This window comes from Silurus meridionalis, chromosome 24 (assembly GCF_014805685.1).
Source record: "Silurus meridionalis isolate SWU-2019-XX chromosome 24, ASM1480568v1, whole genome shotgun sequence".
Taxonomy (NCBI): domain Eukaryota; kingdom Metazoa; phylum Chordata; class Actinopteri; order Siluriformes; family Siluridae; genus Silurus; species Silurus meridionalis.
In genome coordinates, this window is record NC_060907.1 from 3,510,197 (window position 1) to 3,532,696 (window position 22,500).

Below are 22,500 nucleotides of genomic sequence, written 5' to 3' on the forward strand. Positions count from 1 at the left end.
TGTGTGTGTGTGTGTGTGTGTGTGTGTGTGTACACACCTTGGCCTTAGCCAGCAGGACTTTAACACAGCGGTCATGGCTGATGTCTGAGGCGGTGTACAGCAGCTCCTGGATGTTGTTAGCGATTCTGCCCAGCTCCAGATCGGACGGCATCAGGTCCTCACTACACACACACACACACACACACACACACACAAGTTAAAATGAGAAACGTTCTAATACACACTTGAACACCACCTGATGTCTGTGTGTGTGTGTGTGTGTGTGTGTGTGTGTGTGTGTGTGTGTGCGCACTCACAGAGCAGCAGCACCCCCTATGTGTAGGGAGGAGGTAGTGTTTGTGACGGGCTCCCTGCTGGACGACGACTCGGTCGTCCCCGAGGCCGAGTCGCTCCCCGAGGCTTCGTCTTTGGCCTGGGCTCGGACATGGGCAGACGTCCCACTGGTGCGCCGCTCGGCTTCGGTTATGGCGTCGCTGATGAACAGCCCGTCGTGTGTGAGGAACACCAGCTCTGCTTCTCCGGGACGCAAACCGGACTCTTCGTCCTCCTCATCCTCCACGGAGCCTCCGTCTGCCAGAACCTCTGGCGCTCGGTTCCTCTGGCTGCTGTCCAGGATTTCCAGGACCACGTTTCGGATGGCGCCTAGAGTAGCCTGAACCAAACACACACACACACACACACACACACACACACACACACACACACACACACACACACACACACACACACACACTCGAATATTCTGCAGAACTACAAAATATACATACAGAGACAGGAGTGAGCTGATGAACCTTGATCCTGGTGAGGAAGAGCAGGAAATGCTCAAACAGGCTCTGCAGGAGCTTGAACCACTGAGGAAACGTCATCAGCCTCATCTGGTCCTGAAGCCTGCAAAACACACACACACACACACACACACACACACACACACTAATTTGTATGCGCTAAGGACGGTAAGATTCAGCGATTCGTATCGGTGCAACTGCATAAAAATTAATGATGTGATACATCGATTTAAAAAAGTCCAAATGTGGAAAAACCGAAGCGCTGTGAATAGTTTCCTGATGCACAGTAGAATACAGATTAACATGGCAGAGGTAGAGCTACATCTTCCTGGAGACAGAACAACGTCTGGTTTTATTCTTCTTTATTGTGTTGAATGGAGTGGAAATCGAATCGTAACGGGGGGGGAATCGTATCGCATCGGTAGCTGCTTCATATGTAGCTTTAATGTATGGTCCATTTGGAAAACTACTCACTTCACAACAGTGTCTGAGTCGATCTCCTCAATCTGAGACACCGACTTTACTACACACTGAGAGAGAGGAAGAAACACACACACACACACACACAAAGTCAGAAACACACTACCAACACTAAACTCATGGTTTAACCCTTGATGAACTGAGGTGAACCTTCACCTGTCTGACGATGGCCTTGGCTGCTTGCATCATCTCCTTGCTGTAGATGTCCAGGAAATCCAACTTCTTCTGTCTCAGGAGGCCAAAGACCAAAGACTGCAGTCGGTCCTGCAACACACAAACACACACTTGTATAAAGTTGGTGCACTTATTTAGATCATCAGGAAAGATTTTACTCAGGACTCAAATGACGTGTGTGTGTGTGTGTGTGTGTGTGTGTGTGTGTGTGTGTGTGTGTTTTCACGTGCGTGAGTGTGTTTCACCCTCTCGTTCACAGCGCTGTGGTTTAGAAAGAAACGTGCAGCCACAGATACGAACCTCAAAACTACCTACTTCACACCCTTCACCCTCTGACTCACATCTTCCTGTAGCACTGAGACTCAGGCTCACATCAAACCACAAGAAAGGAACCAGACACTGTGGAGGCGATTCCTTTTACACTGCAGTATGTTTTTATTCATTTCAAGTTACATCTAAACATCCGTGAAATGAGTGACACTCATCTATTTGCTACATGTTTTATCTAACCTCTCTCTCTCTCGCTTTCTCTCTCTCTTTTCTCTCAACCGGAAATGCAAAAACGTCTATATATATATATATATAAAAAAAAAAAAAAAAAAAAAAAAAGTTGGTCCTAAAAACATCTATGTTGCCAACGTACAACGTATTCAAACGAGCCTATCGATACTGTTACTAAAAACCCGTCATAGAAAAATAACTCGACACTCTCTGACCAATCAGGATCCAGAATTTAAAAGCATGGTGGCGTGTGTGTATTAGGGGTGTACGATAATATTTTAATTGTTGTTTGAACAATGTGCGATTTGACATTATTTAGTAAACAAAACACACCTACAGAGCTCACGCGTACGTCACGTGATGAGTCGTGCATGTGCGCATTTGGAGCGCGTTCTTACACGGCATGATTCAGTTTATTATAATGCATTTATTATATTCATGTAGTTTAACAATATCATACGAAAAGTTTTTTCCTTCAAAAATCAGCTATCGAAATATTATAAAATCTATATTATATTTATATTATAATATTATAAAATACCAATTTGCTTGGTAACAATGATTTATTGCGTGGCAAAATGTCTTATTAATAAGAATTTCTCTTAAAAGGTGATGCACATGTTTAGAAAAAAATGGCTTTATAAAGGTAAGGTTAAAAAAAAAAAAAAAAAAAGACCAAAAAAGTAAGGAAATTAGGGCTTTAAATGACATAAATCATCAGGACACTAAACGGAACCTTTGCTATGTTTCCACACGGACGGTTTTAATTGCTGGATGTGTGACCATGGTGGATTTTTGGTCTGGGGAATAGGGTTATAAGGCTCTGATCCATTACCAGATCGATGTAAACCTATTGTAAAAGATTTATCTCGGTCACTGCTGTGAACTGACCACAACACAGAATATAAAGAATGTCCAAAATTTTAGGAGGCAGCTGTCCATGGTCCTTAAGGTACCAGCACAATCATACACTCAGCAACTTATTGTCTAATTATCCTTAGTACACACACACACACACACACACACACACACACACACACACTCACACATTGCAATGAATTCTATTATTTTCTTACCCAAAATAACATAGCTTCCATGTATGTGTGCACAAAATATAGTCTAATTATCTTTAACAGAAAAATCTTTACGACACCTTCTCCAGCACTTGGTTGTCGTCCTCGAAGGATCGGTTGAGGTCGCTGCGGGAGTACGTAGTAAAGTCGGCCACCATCATCTTATCAATTAGCTTCTCCATTTCGCAGAGCTGAGAGCCCAGGTGCCTGTCTCACACACACACACACACACACAGGAAAATAATGTACATCTTATTTTCATGTGAAAATATTATTTCTAAATACAAAGTGTCTGTATCTGAAAGTACCTGAAGCTATGGATGCCCTGGAGCTCCTGCTGCAGCACCTCCTTGGTGGTGTTGATGAGCTCGAGCGCACCCACGAACTCGGAGGTGGAGAGCAGGAGCTGCACGGTGGGCTGCGTCTGCTGCACCGCCGCCATCAGCTTCAGCTTGCCGTGCAGCGCCACGCAGTTCTTGCGCGTGACGGCGTGCCGCAGCGCCCTCAGCGGCCCCTGGCACATGGTGCGGCCCATGCCAGCGGTGTGCTCCCGCAGCGCCCGGACAGCGGCCGCCGCCTCGCACAGCTGCTCCTGGAGCTCGTGCTGAGACGACATGGCGTGAAAGAACGCCTCGGAGCGCAGCGAGATCTGTCTCGCGATGCTCACCTCCACCACGTCCAGGTAGTGACTCAGCTACGGCAGAAGAAACGCTCCATATTAGGTGTGGGGACGCAAAAACTAAATTGCTTGAGATAAACAGTTTCCAATTTTGAATCAATTTTATATAAAATGCCTGCTGGGTTAAATAATATATAAAATAATATTTTATATAAATTAAGTATATATATTATATATATATCTTCTTTCATTTCCAACGCACTAAAATCTGGTATGGGGGGTTGCATCCACACGATGTGTACCGTCACACCCCCACCTGATAGGACCGCGCAATATCTCGACTCGTTACTGTGGCTGTAATCTGCTCCACCTTTACCTTTTCCTGCAGTAACCGTGACGACGCTGCGTCACGTCCACTTTTTCCCCCGGCGAGGCTGAAGTGCGACCACGGCAACACGGCGCCGAAGGTGGCCGGCTCGCTCAGCACGAAGTCGGGCCGCATGAAGATCTGTAACACACAGGAGACTCGTTAAAGGCTGGAGGTACAGACGGACAGATGGACACGTGGGAGCACGTCTGGGTTCATACCTTAGGCACCTGCTCGAGCTCCTCTTTGGCTTTATCTATGGAGAGAAAAGACACGTCACTGACACATCGCCACAAACCACACTGTTATATCAGATTTATTATATAATACATTTATGCCGCACCACAATTTCTGATTTTCCGATGCAGAAAAAAAGGGGGCGGGGCTAACCTTGTGGACCGCTAGCATAGATAAAGAGGATCAGATTATAGGACGTACGTACCGTGATTGTTCGTGATGTTGGGGATGGACAGGTCGTCTTTGTTGGGGCAGATTTTTCTACACCGGTCGTGGATTTTCTCCCTCTGTAATAAACAACAACCAGCATGTGATGTTCCATCAGGTCCAGCAAGACCTTGTGTTCTGCCGAACCTCTAACAAACACTGATTTGCATTTTATTACGTTCTTGATCCATGAATATGTATTCAGTTATTCCTAATAGTCTTTTCGTTTCCGAGCTTCTCAGCCATGAGCCGAGTTTTGCCAGGGTCAAAGGTCATCACAGCAAACGCTGTAAACCTGTAGCTTACAATCCATGCTGCTTGAAGCTTTAACCAATCAGATTTTGACTCCGAGGCCCTCTAGAGGGTGTCCATTAACCTCAGCATTTTCATGTCTAGAGCTCAAAACACCCGTGTCTGTAGCAGACTGCACAAGCTCGAATGTATTCGTGTTTTTATTCCACAACGACTGACCGAGGAGAAGAAATCGATTTAATCACAGGGACACTTACAAGGACGTTTCAAGAAAAGCTGGGCGTCGTGAGCAAACGGTTCAAAGCGGTTGCTAAGCTTTTTCATAGATTGTTTACACTTTTGCGTTTTCTTTCCTGTAGAATTTGCACAAAAAAACCCACACGTTTTTGCCTTCGTTTCAAATGATGAGGTGAATATCGATGCTTCTGCTAGAGATGATGTACAGTATGTGGGAGGTGCAGTTGTGGCTCCAGTGAAAGGAGACATGTTGAATTGTATTCACTGTGTTTCTTGACGTTCTATACGACTTTCTATAGACGTGGTGTCATAATGATGGTATTTAGAGGGTCAGGTAGGACACCACTGAAGGCCGAGGGGTGAAATACACGGCACGACACTTGTCTCTTGGGGATGGGGTGGGACTTTGCAGAGGACACGCCTCCTTCTCCTTTATTGAGGTCACAATGTGGACTGTTTCTGCTCACACACACACACATAATTTCTCTCCTGGCAGCAGCAGCACCTAAATAATTAACTGTGCCTGACAGTGTGTGTGTGTGTGTGTGTATGTGTGTGTGTGTTACCTGAGCAGTGTCATTCAGGTAGGTGCTGAAATGTTCGGGGGTGATGTTGGGCAGGCTGTACGAGGGCATCACCTCGGCCTCTGTGAAGTCCACACCCCAGGTCTTGGTGAAGAAGTCAGACTCGCGCTTGGCCAGTCTCGGGTCGTTCAGCGCCGCCGGCAGGTTCACCTTAGAGTTATATACTGTCCATCGGTGCTGATCCGCCACCACAGACGGAGCGTCGCTCAGCCCCCGCGCCTCCTCTGCACATCACCATCACACACACACACACACACACACACACACACACACGATTTATCCTCACAAAACAACGCACTTGTTCCGAAAGGCTTTCTTATAACGGATGTAAATATAAAGACACTAACAAAAGCCCTTTTTGGACGTGATTAGTGTCGCAGTAGGGGTATAACCGTGCACGTATTCGTGACATACATTTTCGGTTCGGTGCATGTTGGAACGCTTTAAGTTTTACATTTCTCTTAACGTTTTAAATTTCTCTCAAAAAGAGAAAATCCTGACAATTTCGTGTACCGAGGGAGTACACACACGCGCACACACACGCGCACACATCTGTATTACCCAAATGGGGTCTAACAAATGTAAAGTATTTCATTTAATTTTCCCCATTTATTTAATTTATTTTAACTGCAAATGTTAATAAAAAAAACACAAGAAATGTTGTGTTTTGCAGTTAGTTTAGATCTTTACCAAAGAAAATGTGGTATAATTGCAATACAGGAAGCGCTTGTGTTTTTTTTTCCCTTTCTGCCAAAACCAAAACCTGAGCGATGGCCGGGTTTAAATACAGATGCGTTTAAAAAGCGAGTAAGCAACGTTTTATGTGCAATAACGACAAAAGATCATATGATATACAGTGACATGAGATCAGTCATCACTGAGCAGGATATGGATATTACATCATTACCCCCTGGTGTGTGTCGGATGTGTGTGAGGGTGGATTTAGGTGTTAGGACTCCCACCTGTCGGCTCCTTGGGACAGACGTCAGGAAGAGAGCGCGGCGGTCTGTAGTGTGTAGACGAACCTATCGGGTCTCGGGACTTCCGGAGGAGCCGGTCGGCGCCGGCCTGACCGCCAGCCGGCTGAACCGCAGGAACCGAGCCCGGTCCGGACGCCATGGCAGCGCCGCTTCCTCACACCAGCCTCCAGCTGAGGGGAGAAGAAACGAGAAGTCGCAGTGTCATCTCTAATTCCAGTTTAAAAAGAAAGGATGTGGATTTGGGACATGGCTTTGTTTTTATTTTATCAAGCCGATCCGAACCTCAGGAGCCGATCCATCCTACAGTTACGTCTCCACAAACTAGGGATGTGCATCTCCATAACTGTAGCCGATGCGACTCACATCTCAATGTACAGCCAACGACATTACAGATGTTTATGAAGCAGCTACCGGAGCGATCCGATTCACCATTATTACGACTTCGATCCAATTCAACACGATATGATTCGATGGGGAAAAAAATGATCCAAATGATCAATTTACTTAAGCGCCTTCTGACTTCTGACGCATGGCCCCTTTTCACCTTTGTAGTGCAACAACAAAAAAAAAAGTACAAAAATGCTGAAATAAAACCACACTTTCTTTTCCTGTTCTGTCTCCAGGAAGCGTAGCGCATCCGCTAATGATTTTCTATAAAGGAATCAAACGAACCGATTTTTTTCAACGTTTTTAAAACCGATGCATCGCTACGTGAACTGCTGAATCTTACCATAACTAATAGAAACCACTGTGAGACCGCTGTGAGATCGGCGGCTTCTAGTTTCCTACGAGGTTCTCAGAGCGGCCCGGGGACGGAAGTGAAACGCCAGCGTTTTGACACGTCTGAGGTCGAGTGAGTTTTCGGTCTCTGCAGATCTCTGCTGTGCACGAGGATGTACCCGGGTTTGATGACACGATCGCGCCGCTCAAAACGAGAACGAAAACTGATGACTCGGTGAGCGTGTGCAGAGCGAGACTGACGTGTCTCCACATTTCAGGCACCTGGTGATTTGTTCCTGGTATAGAAGAAATTCTGAAGCAATGTGTTCCTACGAATTTTTAACACTGACACTAACACTGCCCAGCCCCCCCCCCACCCCCACCACACACACACACGCACACACACGCACGCACACGCACACACACGCACACATCAGTAACTTTACTATCACCCATGTGGCTGAATGAATCTCACACAAATCTTCTCATAAATTGAACACTAAACGTAGATCTTCAAAAAGAAAGAAACCCACACATACACCAATCTTATGGTCTGGTCTCCACAAACATTTTGCTGTACAGTGTAGCTTCTATAATCCAAGTAGGAACAGGAACTAAGTAGATCAGCAGATGGCTGTGGTGTAAGACGAGTAACACGGTCTGGGACGTGGTTTTATTGAAAATTCATCGACGTTGCTGCACGAAAGTTCAACCTGTCCATTCAACCTAGCCTTGCTACTGATTAGTTTCCGTTAACTGCATGCTGCAAGAGAAACAGACTTCCTGTTTGTCGTGAACGCAGCACAAGCTAAACGCACACAACTGTAAGATGTTAATATTATATTATATTCAAACTGATTATTATATAATCTCATTGATTAAGTGTGTTCTTTTCTGTGTGTGTGTGTGTGTGTTTGGGCGGGGGGTCCGGGGGTTTCAGTGCTTATGTTTTTTAAATGTTCCTGTGATTTCTGAGAACATTTTTCACCCCGTACCTGCACATTGTTCACACTCTTTATTAAATTCTATCTCTGTACTGTGTACTGTAGCTGAATGAAACCGAAAGGCAAATTAACCCAACATATCAGTTTCTCTCTGATTCAGCAAACTGAGTGTAAAAAGTCTAACACACTCACTAACACACTAATCCACTCACTAACACACTCGCTCAATAACACACTCACTAACACACTAATCCACTCACTCATTAACACACTAACCAACCCACTCACTAACACACTCACTCACTAACACACTAATCCACTCACTAACACACTCGCTCAATAACACACTCACTAACACACTCACTCACTAACACACTAACTCACTAACACACTAATGCACTCACTGACTAACACACTAACTCACTAACACTAATCCACTCACTCACCAACACACTAACGCACTCATTCACTAACACACTAACTCACTAACACACTAATGCACTCACTGACTAACACACTAACACTAATCCACTCACTCACTAACACACTAATGCACTCACTGACTAACACACTAACTCACTAACACTAATCCACTCATTCACTAACACACTAACTCAATTACACACTCACTCACTAACTAACACTAATCCACTCACTCACTAACTCACTCACTCACTCACTCACTCACCAACACACTAACTCACTAACACACTAATGCACTCACTGACTAACACACTAACTCACTAACACTAATCCACTCACTCACTAACACACTAATGCACTCACTCACTAACACTAACTCACTAACACACTAATGCACTCACTGACCAACACACTAACTCACTAACACTAATCCACTCACTCACTAACACACTAATGCACTCACTGACTAACACACTAACTCACTAACACTAATCCACTCATTCACTAACACACTAACTCAATTACACACTCACTCACTAACTAACACTAATCCACTCACTCACTAACTCACTCACTCACTCACTAACACACTAACTCACGAACACACTAACTCACTAACACACTCACTCACCTAACACACTAACTCACTCACTTAATAACACACTAACTCACTAACACACTAACTCACTAACACACTCACTCACTAACACACTCACTCACCAACACACTCACTCACCAACACACTCACTCACTAACACACTCACTCACTAACTAACACACTAATGCACTCACTCAGTAACACACTAACTCACTAACACACTAACACACTAACTAACACTAACACACTCACTCACTAACACCCTAATCCACTCACCACTAACACACTAATGCACTCACTCACTAACACACTAATGCACTCACTCACTAACACACTAACTCACTAACTCACTAATGCACTCACCAATAACACCCTAATCCATTCACTAACTAAGACATTAACTCACTAACACACTTACTCACTAACACCCTAATCCACTCACTCACTAACACACTAACTCACTAACACACTCACTCACTAACACCCTAATCCACTCACTCACTAACACCCTAATCCACTCACTCACTAACACCCTTACTCACTAACACACTAACTCACTAACACACTAACTCACTAACACACTAACTCACTAACACACTAATGCACTCACTCATTAACACACCAACTCACTAACACACTCACTTACTAACACACTAACTCACTCACTAACACACTCACTCACTCACTAACACCCTAATCCACTCACTCACTAACACCCTAATCCACTCACTCACTAACACACTCACTCACTCACTAACACACTCACTTACTAACTAACACTAATCCACTCACTCACTAACACACTAACTCACTCACTCACACACTCACTAACACACTAATGCACTCACTCACTAACACACCAACTCACTAACACCCTAATCCACTCAATCACTAACACACTAATTTACTAACACACTAACTCACTCACTCACTCACTCACTAACACACTCACTCACAAACACCCTAATCCACTCACCACAAACACCCTAATCCACTCACTCACTAACACCCTAATCCACTTACTCACTAACACCCTAATCCACTCACTCACTAACACACTCACCCACTAACACACTAATGCACTCACTCACTAACACCCTGATCCACTCACTCACTAACACTAATCCACTCACCAATAACACCCTGATCTACTCACTCACTAACACACCAATGCACTCACTCACTAACACCCTGATCCACTCACTCACTAACACACTAACACACTCACTCACTCACACCCTAATCCACTCACTCAATAACACACTAACTCACTAACACTCACCACAAACACACCAATCCACTCACAAACCAACACACTAACCCACTCACTCACTAACTAACCCACTCACCAATAACACACACTCAATAACACACTCACTCACTCACTAACACACTAATCCCTCACTCACTAACACACTAATCCACTCATTTACCAACACACTAACACACTCACTAACACACTAATCCACTCACTCACTAACACACCAATCCACTCACAAACTAACACACTAACCCACTTACTCACTCAATAACACACTTACTCAATAACTCACTCACTAACACACTCACTCACTAACACCCTGATCTACTCACTCACTAACACACTAATCCACTCACCACTAGCACACTAATCCACTCGCTCACCAACACACTCACTAACACTCTAATTCACTCACTAATACACTAACCCACTCACTCACTAACACACTAATCCACTCGCTCACTAACACACTAATCCACTCGCTCACTAACACACAATCCACTCGCTCACTAACACACTATTCCACTCGCTCACTAACACACTAATCCACTCGCTCACCAACACACTAATCCATTTACTCACTAACACCCTAATCCACTCACTCACCAACACACTCACTCACTACCACCCTGATCTACTCACTCACTAACACACTAATGCACTCACTCACTAACACCCTGATCCACTCACTCACTAACACACTAATCCACTCACTCACTAACACACTCACTAACACCCTGATCTTCTCACTCACTAACACACTAATGCACTCACTCACTAACACCCTGATCCACTCACTCACTAACACACTAACACACTCACTCACTCACTCACTCACACCCTAACACACTAACTCACTAACACTCACTCACTAACACACCAATCCACTCACAAACTAACACACTAACCCACTCACTCACTAACTAACCCACTCACTCAATAACACACACTCAATAACACACTCACTCACTCACTCACTAACACACTAATCCACTCACTCACTAACACACTAATCCACTCACTCACCAACACACTCACTAACACTCACTCACTACACACTAATCCACTCACTCACTAACACACCAATCCACTCACAAACCAACACACTAACCCACTCACTCACTCAATAACACACTTACTCAATAACTCACTCACTAACACACTCACCCACTAACACCCTGATCTACTCACTCACTAACACTAATCCACTCGCTCACTAACACACTCACTAACACTCTAATTCACTCACTAACACACTAATCCACTCGCTCACTAACACACTAATCCACTCGCTCACTAACACACTAATCCACCTCGCTCACTAACACACTAATCCATTTACTCACTAACACACTAATCCACTCGCTCACTAACACACTATTCCACTCGCTCACTAACACACTAATCCACTCGCTCACCAACACACTAATCCATTTACTCACTAACACCCTAATCCACTTACTCACTAACACACTAATCCACTCGCTCACTAACACACTAATCCACTCGCTCACTAACACACTAATCCACTCGCTCACTAACACACTAATCCACTCGCTCACTAACACACTAATCCACTCACTCACTCACTAACACACCCACTAACACACTAACTCACTAACACTCTAATTCACTCACTAACACACTATTCCACTCGCTCACTAACACACTAATCCACTCACTCACTAACACACTCACTCACTACCACCCTGATCTACTCACTCACTAACACACTAATGCACTCATTTACTAACACCCTGATCCACTCACTCACCACTAACACACTAATCCACTCACTCACTAACACACTCACTAACACCCTGATCTACTCACTCACTAACACACTAATGCACTCACTCACTAACACCCTGATCCACTCACTCACTAACACATTAACACACTCACTCACTCACACCCTAACACACTAACTCACTAACACTCACTCACTAACTCACCAATCCACTCACAAACTAACACACTAACCCACTCACTCACTAACTAACCCACTCACTCAATAACACACACTCACTAACACTCACTCACTACCACCCTGATCTACTCACTCACTAACACACTAATGCACTCACTCACTAACACCCTGATCCACTCACTCACTAACACACTAATCCACTCACTCACTAACACACTCACTAACACCCTGATCTTCTCACTCACTAACACACTAATGCACTCACTCACTAACACCCTGATCCACTCACTCACTAACACACTCACTAACACACTCACTCACTCACTCACTCACACCCTAACACACTAACTCACTAACACTCACTCACTAACACACCAATCCACTCACAAACCAACACACTAACCCACTCACTCACTAACTAACCCACTCACTCAATAACACACACTCACTAACACTCACTCACTCACTCACTAACACACTAATCCACTCACTCACTAACACACTAATGCACTCACTCACTAACACACTAATCCACTCACTCACCAACACACTCACTAACACTCACTCACTACACACTAATCCACTCACTCACTAACACACTAACCCACTCACTCACTCAATAACACACTTACTCAATAACTCACTCACTAACACACTCACCCACTAACACCCTGATTTACTCACTCACTAACACACTTATCCACTCGCTCACTAACACACTCACTACCACTCTAATTCACTCACTAACACACTAATCCACTCACCCACTAACGCACTAATCCACTCGCTCACTAACACACTAATCCACTTACTCACTAACACTAATCCACTCACTCACTCACCACTAACACACTAATCCACTCACTCACTAACACACTAATCCACTCACTCACACACTCGCCAACACTAATTCACTCACTCACCAACACACTAATCCACTCACTCACTAATTAGTCTATGTTAATGGCGGTGGATTAGTGTGTTAGTGAGCAGTGATTAGTGTGTTAGTGCACACACCAACACACTAATCCACCGCTCACTAACACACTAATCCACTCGCTCACTAACACACTAATCCACTCGCTCACTAACACACTCACTAACACACTATTCCACTCGCTCACTAACACACTAATCCACTCACTCACCAACACACTCACTCACTACCACCCTGATCTACTCACTCACTAACACACTAATGCACTCACTCACTAACACCCTGATCCACTCACTCACCAACACACTAATCCACTCACTCACTAACACACTCACTAACACCCTGATCTTCTCACTCACTAACACACTCACTAACACTCTAATTCACTCACTAACACCCTGATCCACTCACTCACTAACACACTAACACACTCACTAACACACTCACTTACACACTAACTCACTCACTCACCACTCACTCACTAACACACCAATCCACTCACAAACTAACACACTAACCCACTCACTCACTAACTAACCCACTCACTCAATAACACACTCAATAACACACTCACTCACTCACTCACTAACACACTAATCCACTCACTCACTAACACACTAATGCACTCACTCACTAACACACTAATCCACTCATTTACCAACACACTAACACACTCACTAACACACTAATCCACTCACTCACTAACACACTAACCCACTCACTCACTCAATAACACACTTACTCAATAACTCACTCACTAACACACTCACCCACTAACACCCTGATTTACTCACTCACTAACACACTTATCCACTCGCTCACTAACACACTCACTACCACTCTAATTCACTCACTAACACACTAATCCACTCACCCACTAACGCACTAATCCACTCGCTCACCAACACACTAATCCACTTACTCACTAACACACTAATCCACTCACTCACTCACTCACTAACACACTAATCCACTCACTCACTAACACACTAATCCACTCACTCACACACTCGCCAACACTAATTCACTCACTCACTAACACACTAATCCACTCACTCACTACACACTAATCCATTTACTCACTAACACACTAATGCACTCATTTACTAACACCCTGATCTACTCACTCACTAACACACTAATTCATTTGCTCACTAACACACCAATCCACTCGCTCACTAACACACTAATCCACTCGCTCACTAACACACCAATCCACTCGCTCACTAACACACTAATCCACTCGCTCACTAACACACTAATCCATTTACTCACTAACACACTAATCCACTCGCTCACTAACACACTAATCCACTCGCTCACTAACACACTAATCCACCGCTCACTAACACCCTAATCCACTCGCTCACTAACACACTCACTAACACCCTAATCCATTCACTCACTAACACCCTAATCCATTCACTCACTAACACCCCAATCCACTCACTCACTATCACACTAATCCACTCGCTCACTAACACACTAATCCACTCACTCACTAACACACTAATCCACTCGCTCACTAACACACTCACTCACTAACACTCTAATTCACTCGCTCACTAACACACTAATCCACTCACTCACTAACACTCTAATTCACTCACTCACTACACACTAATCCACTCACTCACTAACACACTCACTAACACACTAATCCACTCACTCACTCACTCACTAACACCCTAATCCACTCACTCACTAACACACTCACTAACACCCTAATCCATTCACTCACTAACACCCCAATCCACTCACTCACTATCACACTAATCCACTCACTCACTATCACACTAATCCACTCGCTCACCAACACACTAATCCATTTACTCACTAACACACTAATCCACTCGCTCACTAACACACTAATCCACTCGCTCACTAACACACTAATCCACTCGCTCACTAACACCCTAATCCACTCGCTCACTAACACACTCACTAACACCCTAATCCATTCACTCACTAACACTCTAATTCACTCACTAACACCCCAATCCACTCACTCACTATCACACTAATCCACTCGCTCACCAACACACTAATCCACTCACTCACTAACACACTAATCCACCGCTCACTAACACACTCACTCACTAACACTCTAATTCACTCGCTCACCAACACACTAATCCACTCGCTCACCAACACACTAATTCATTTGCTCACTAACACACTAATCCACTCACTCACTAACACACTCACTTACACACTAATCGACTCACTCACTAACACACTCACTAACACCCTAATCCACTCACTCACTAACACACTCACTAACACCCTAATCCATTCACTCACTAACACCCCAATCCACTCACTCACTATCACACTAATCCACTCACTCACTCACTATCACACTAATCCACTCGCTCACTATCACACTAATCCACTCACCACTAACACACTAATCCACTCACTCACTAACACACTCACTAACACCCTAATCCATTCACTCACTAACACCCCAATCCACTCACTCACTATCACACTAATCCACTCACTCACTATCACACTAATCCACTCACTCACTATCACACTAATCCACTCACTCACTATCACACTAATCCACTCGCTCACTATCACACTAATCCACTCACTCACTAACACACTAATCCACTCACTCACTAACACACCCACTAACACACTAATCCACTTACTCACTAACACACTCACTAACACCCTAATCCACTCACTCACTAACACCCTAATCCACTCACTCACTAACACACTAATCCACTCGCTCACTTACACACTAACTCACTCACAGTCTAATTCACTCACTTACTAACACGCTCACTCAATAACACGCTCACTCAATAACACGCTCACTCAATAACACGCTCACTCAATAACACACTCACTCAATAACACACTCACTCAATAACACACTCACTCAATAACACACTCACTGACGTATTCACTAACTCACTCACTCACTTACTCCAACTATCTGGAACATCCACTAATCCACCTACTGACCTGTTGTTTGCAAGGTGGGAGAAAACCAGAGAACCCTGAAGAAACTTGTATATAAAGTATATGGAGGTAAAATCTCAAGTTTTGGAGGCCACTGTGGTTCTATAAACACTTTATAACTGCTGCAAAACTCACCAAGCTTTATGTATAGAGAGGGCGTCCACCTCCCTTTCTCCATCCCTCCCTCCATCCTTCCTTCCCTCCAACCATCCCTCCCCTGTCAATCACAGCAACACTAGGGAATCCCGACCATCTGTGAGTTCATGTATGCAGAAGGCTACAGACCGTGAATTTTGTCGTTACGTTTCTCAGACAGCGATCTTACGTTTTAGCTTTCTGGGTATATAAATATAACCATCAACAGTTAATAATAACTGTAACAATTATTCTGAATATATAGTCAGGTAGAGACACTTATTACAAGTATATAAGCCCCAAAGTTGAGTTTCACCCTCCCCACCTGAGTGTCTTAATCTAGTCTTGATGAATCTGAGACAATGGTGATTAAAACGCAGAATGACATAAAAGTCCATGCAATTTTCAGAACCGCGTTATGACGTCAGATGCAAATTATGATCACGTGACAGCGCTAGTGTATTATTCATATACATGTATAGCTTTTAGTATAGCTTTTAGAGTGTGTGAGTGTGTGTGTGTGTGTGTATATATATATATATATATATATATATATAAAATAAAATGAAACTAAAAATGCTTTTCCGCTCCTCTGCCTGAGCTCCACGTACACTCTCGCGCTAGCCAGCAGGAAAGCTAGCCCTATCCGAACCGGAAACGCGTCGCACCGCGGGTTTGACAGCTCCGGAGCCGCACGCCGCCGGGTGTTTCTACACGCGAACCGGTGTGTGTTTTAATCCCCGACGGCGAAAGCACGCAGGAACTTACCTGCTGCGTGAAGAACGGCAGCGTCCAGCCCGCATATCAACAGCTAACACTCATCGCATCGCATAGCAACAGCCGTCCCCGCAAACCGGAAGCGGAACCGAACAACCGGCTCGTGCGCTCGTCCATTATGGCGCCTCTTCCGCCATCTAGCGTCCGCATATAGAATCTAAACTTTGATCTGAATAACACAGATTTTCACCTGACAAACACTTTATCAGAAGTACAAAACTGGTCATAGATTTTTCTGTAACCTTCTCTCGAGCACATTCTTGAAATCTTCTTCATGTTTTTTTTGTAATGTTGAAGAAGAACCATTTGTCTCCTCATTGTCCATTCACCAAGTCTTTCTGCTCAGAAGTTACTGTCTTTCTTGTCCTATACTGTAAGAAAATTATACAGATAGATTTGTCTCCTGGGTAAATTTGATCTTCTCAAAGCCAGAACTATTCAGTGTAACCTCAGTTTGAGATGTTTCTCCTCCGATATTAAATCTCTCTTCACTTCCTTTAACATATCAAAGCCTTTAAACTCAAAAGCCTCAAAAACGTATATTATTCTTAAATCCATTGTAAGGAACCTTTCATTATTTTAATCATTAAAAATTTAAGACATTCATTGCATTTTAAATGCGTGCCCAATCTTTCTCTTCTTTTCCTCATATTTGTGATTATTGTAAATTTGAAATACATTTTTGTTTTAAAAAGTATATTCTTTAACCCAGAAAAGTTCATCTCTTCAGGGTCTGAAAGTCTTCCTCAGCTGCCTTAACCTCTATCAATCACTAACTTACCTTTTAATATATTCTTTATTCCATGAATATGTATTAAATTATTTCCCAATAATTCATTATTTTCATTTTAAAGACTCTTCTCTCATGTGCTACTTCCAGTAGAGTCTGATCACGTTTCTATCCAATCAGATTTCAGCTCTCACATCACCTGTTATGTTGTGCAGCTTAAAACACCTGATTAAAACCGGTGCTCTGGCCAATCAGATTGTGAGTTGACGTCTCCGAGGCCCTCTAGAAGGCGTCTAATAACGTCTGCATTTTTAGGTCATTTGATTGGACGGTCAGAAAGTGCGCTAATCAGAGCTCGCAAACCTGCATCTGTAGCAAACTGCACACACTTCAATATATTCGTGTGGATTTATTAGATTTTTTGACCGAGGAGAAATCGTTTTAATCACAGAGACACTTACTAGGACGTTTACAAGACTGACTTTTCAAGAAAAGGAAAAGGTCACCAGAACAATTCAAAACATTTCTTCAGCTTTTTCATGAACCGTTTATACTTTTGTGTTTTTCCTGAAAAATCGTCACGAAACCACACGATTTGCCTTCGTTTCAAATCCCCAGGAAAATCGTAATGCACAGGAAACCCCTGGGTGATGTAATGAGGTGTATATCGATGCCTCTGCTGGAGATGATGTATGTAGGAGGTGCAGTTGTGGCTCCAGTGAAAGGAGACGTGTTGAACCGTGTTCATTGGGTTTCTTGTTTAATGACGTTCATTCTCACTGTATGAGATCCTGTGTGTGATGCAGCGCTGTGTTCTCCTCGTTTCTCTATAATACTGGTGGTTTCTTTACACACCATCACCTTCAAAATAGTCCCCTCGCACAGAAGTACAGCGCCACCAGTGTTCCCGCCACTTCAGGAACGTTCTTTTTGCAGCTCGTCTAGCAGCTTTTGCGATTAGCGATGGATCTCCGCAACGGTGTCAAAACTGTGACCTTTCAGCTGGATCTTCAACTTTGGGAGAAGGTCGAGGTTTGCAAATCTGGCAAAAAGGGTGAGCGTGCGGAAGTAAGATCATGTGGATTGTTCTCTCGCCACAAGTTTATCGAGGGTCGATATCGAGGGTCTTCCTGATCTCTCGTCTTGTTAGCGTGTTAGCGTTAGCGTTGATATTCACCTGTTTCCTGGTAGCGCTGCTGTAAAAATGATTATGGGTAGCGCAGTGTTGACTAAGGGCAATGTTTTATGTTTATGTTTGGTTTGTTTTTCAGGTGAAAATGTGTTAAAATGGCATTAAAAATCTCAGGAACAACACCTTCGTGGTTGCGCTTAGAGCACAGTGTTGTACAGACAAAGCTAAAATGCCTGACTGTATTCTCTACCTTTATAGAAGAAATAATACTCTTTCTTAATATTTATTTTCTTTTCCCCTTAGGATTGTAGCTTTTAGATGTTAAACACCAGTTAGTGTTCAGATCATGCTTTATATATATTTATTATAATATGATCATGTATTATAATACATAATACTTGATGGCACTGAGGTGTGGTAATTAAAGGTAATTAATGCGAATGCAGATCCCACTGTGTTCTGGTTAAATAAGGTTTTGCTAAGGTTTGCATATGGTGATAATCTTAATGACAAATTTCCTAAAATTCTATCCTATTCTTAAATTAAGAATTATCCCAATATATCACCATATTTACAGTATCACAACATATCGCATCGTAACCGTTATATCGTGATACATATCGTATCGCTAGATTCTTACCGGTACACAGCTTAACTGAATCCACATATCTGAAAGTACGAGCCAGCCAGACACACTATAAGTAAGTTATTATGTTTGAGATTCTAGGTTGGGTTAGAATCTGGTCTAAAATGATCCAAGTTTGAAAAGTTTCCCAGGTTTAAGTTTCTCAGGCTTAATTTCCTGGCCTTTGTTTACTGGGGTCTTACTAGTTTGAGTATCTGGTGATTTCAGTGTAGGTGTCTAGCATCAATCTAATCAACAAGCTTTAAGTTCTTTCCTGGAAAAAATGGCCAATTTGAGAAGATGAGATTAGCAAGAACATGGCAGCACACAGCTAATATCTTATGAATAACTTATTACAAGCGATATTATTGGTTGGAATTTTCTTCAAAGACTATCATGAATTATTAACCAGTTTATTACACATTTAAAACACTTTTAATAACACTTTTTTACATCTTTTTTTTTTTTCAGAAAAAAATGCCCAAGAGTCAAACTGTAAAATAATGTAGCTGTAGTGTGTTTTAGCATGGTTACTTTTAAACATAAAAAAAAGTTACTGCAAGCAGCGATGAAGGGACCCAAGCACCAAAAATATATCACAGAGTTAAAAATAAAAGTGAGCATTAATGGCACAAGATGGCCTTGTACATAGAATAGTGAGGAGTTAAACATAATAATATAACGATCAGTTCTGCCAGATGATTTCTGTACGGTTTAATCGAATGCCACGGAAGATCTGAGAAACTGTACATTTCACACATGTCCTTCATTGGCCATATTTCACTGTAACAGTCCAAATCTTTTCATGTGGTTTTTACTGTAATAGTACTCAGCGCTGAAAACACTTGGCAGCTTCAGACTGAAACATATGTGAACAAATTATGACTTAAATGTTAATTATTTCACAACTGACCAATCGAAAGCCCTTAATTATTAGCATCAGCTTCTATCCACCATTGCAAGCTTGGGACATATTTATTCACTCAAGTTATTCACAGAAGGTCCCTGATTGAGTGACACAATCGTTACGAGTAACATTAAAAACTAGCATTAAAAGCTAGACAGCAGCAGGAATCAGACCGCGTGTTTAGCTAGCTAACCTTTAAATACCAGGCTATCACTGGAGTAAATTAGCCCTTATAAATCATTAGACAGATCGCTAATAGTACCGTTAAAATATAATATTAAACATAGAAGGTTAGTGTTAGATTGAAGAGTTATCATACATTATCAGACCATAATCAGCTAGCTAGATTTCTGTTAGCTATAATCGTTTTATAGCATGGACTGCCTGAATACTGGATTCTGATTGGCTGGAAGGTGCGAATTTGACAAACTGGAGCAAGGAAAAGTAGAAAACAAAAAAAAAACCCGACATCACACAGACTGTCTCTTTGGTGATTTCAATCCATTTGGTCAGTTTTGCACTGCAGATATTAACATGATAGTTTGAACTTGTCAACCTCAGGTCGTTCTTCATCTCCACATCCAGTAATGCCTCACACCTACACCGGGGTTATCACTTTAACTTCTTACAGCAGGTAAGGTATTAAATATTTCACAGCAACGTTTTCCACATTTCTACATTCCCTTTAGTGTTCTTTTATATGGATGGTACCAGCACAAGTCACTCTGGCCTTGATCTGCCGGGAGCTGGGCCAGATCTATTCATGGTTTGGGATTGGTCAGGAGCTTGGTCAAGTCTGTTCATGGTTTGGGATTGTTCTGGAGCTTTTTTAAGGTCTGTTCAAGGTTTGAGATTGTCAGGAGTTTGGTCAGGTCTGTACAGGGTTTGAGATTGTCAGGAGTTTGGTCAGGTCTGTTCAGGATTTGGGATTGTCAGAAGTATGGTCAGGTCTGTTCAGGGTTTGGTATTGGTCAGGTGCTTGGCTAGGATTCTCAGGGTTTGAGATTGTCAGGAATTTGGCCAGGTCTGTTCAGGGTTTCGGAATGTCAGGAGCTTGGCCAGATTTTTCATGGTTTGGGATTGGTCAGTTGTTATGGTGATCCCAGTTAAAATTCTATTGAATATTTATCCATAAATAAAGCTTTTTGTACATCCATGTGAACATTGAAGTCTGCCAGATACAGCAAGGTCATGTTCATTTTGTCTGTTAGAACAGAAGGTGCTGTTTTCTGTAATGGATTGAGTAATACATAAGCAGATGCAGGTTTGCTCGGTGAGGAAACATGACCATTTTTGAGATACTGAGAAGACAAACTGGTAGCACGATGAGTGTGGGGGAACATGGGAAAGGTCAGTAAGAAAAGGTGGATAAAGTAGTAATAGAAAACACCACTGGGATTTAAGCAGCATTCAGTCTGGCAGTGAGGAAAGCTGTTCAAGCTCAATCAGGAGCTCCTTGGAAGATGAGCCTGACGTAGGGTTTGTCACTTGCTAGCTGCTTCAGGCAGAATGGGCAAGCTGGGTAAAAAGAGTTGGCGCCGCAGGGCAGTGGGGTTTTACTCCAGTACACCACTGTGGCCTCTGAGCAAACGTGACCGCAGGGTACAAAGGCATGAGACGGCGGTCCCGCGTCTACATACAGGCGAGACTCGCGACCCATTGTCAGCGCCACGTACAGGCCTCGAGCACGACACAAAGGGCACTCCCTTTCCTTCTCACCCTCCTTTGCACCCTTCAATAAATCCTCCTTGTTGTCCTCTTTCTCTTCCTCTTGCTGTATTGCAGTCCCCCTGCCTCGCCAAGGGTGGAAACCGTGCACGTGGCCACAACACAGGTAGGCCCAGGGTTGGCGTGGCTGATGGGACTCAGGCTCGTCCAGGCTGGGAAAGGCCAGGGTGTGCAG

General features: G+C 43.2%; 2 protein-coding genes across 3 annotated transcripts in view; both read right to left on the minus strand.

The window, feature by feature from the left end:
- Positions 1–17,319, minus strand: part of vps54 (VPS54 subunit of GARP complex) — a 22,066-nt gene extending 4,747 nt beyond the window's left edge. The window contains exons 1-13 of one of the 2 annotated variants that reach the window (XM_046837950.1): positions 17,195–17,319; positions 6,479–6,666; positions 5,499–5,740; positions 4,442–4,523; positions 4,221–4,255; positions 4,009–4,140; positions 3,322–3,707; positions 3,094–3,220; positions 1,422–1,529; positions 1,260–1,315; positions 792–888; positions 297–652; positions 38–161 (exon numbers count right to left, since the gene is read on the minus strand). In XM_046837950.1, coding sequence (XP_046693906.1) covers positions 38–161; positions 297–652; positions 792–888; positions 1,260–1,315; positions 1,422–1,529; positions 3,094–3,220; positions 3,322–3,707; positions 4,009–4,140; positions 4,221–4,255; positions 4,442–4,523; positions 5,499–5,740; positions 6,479–6,635 — 1,902 coding nt within the window. In that variant the 5' untranslated portion in view covers positions 6,636–6,666; positions 17,195–17,319. Of the gene's footprint in view, positions 1–37; positions 162–296; positions 653–791; positions 889–1,259; positions 1,316–1,421; positions 1,530–3,093; positions 3,221–3,321; positions 3,708–4,008; positions 4,141–4,220; positions 4,256–4,441; positions 4,524–5,498; positions 5,741–6,478; positions 6,667–7,226; positions 7,539–17,194 lie in introns of those variants that run through there. The other variant, XM_046837951.1, reaches the window with a different exon arrangement.
- A 2,770-nt stretch (positions 17,320–20,089) lies between these two features.
- peli1a (pellino E3 ubiquitin protein ligase 1a) overlaps positions 20,090–22,500 on the minus strand; it is a 5,198-nt gene continuing 2,787 nt past the window's right edge. Inside the window, exon 5 of the mRNA XM_046838061.1 lies at positions 20,090–22,500. This exon is cut by the window's right edge and continues 165 nt beyond it. Within this exon, the coding sequence (XP_046694017.1) occupies positions 22,039–22,500 (462 nt within the window). The 3' untranslated portion in view covers positions 20,090–22,038.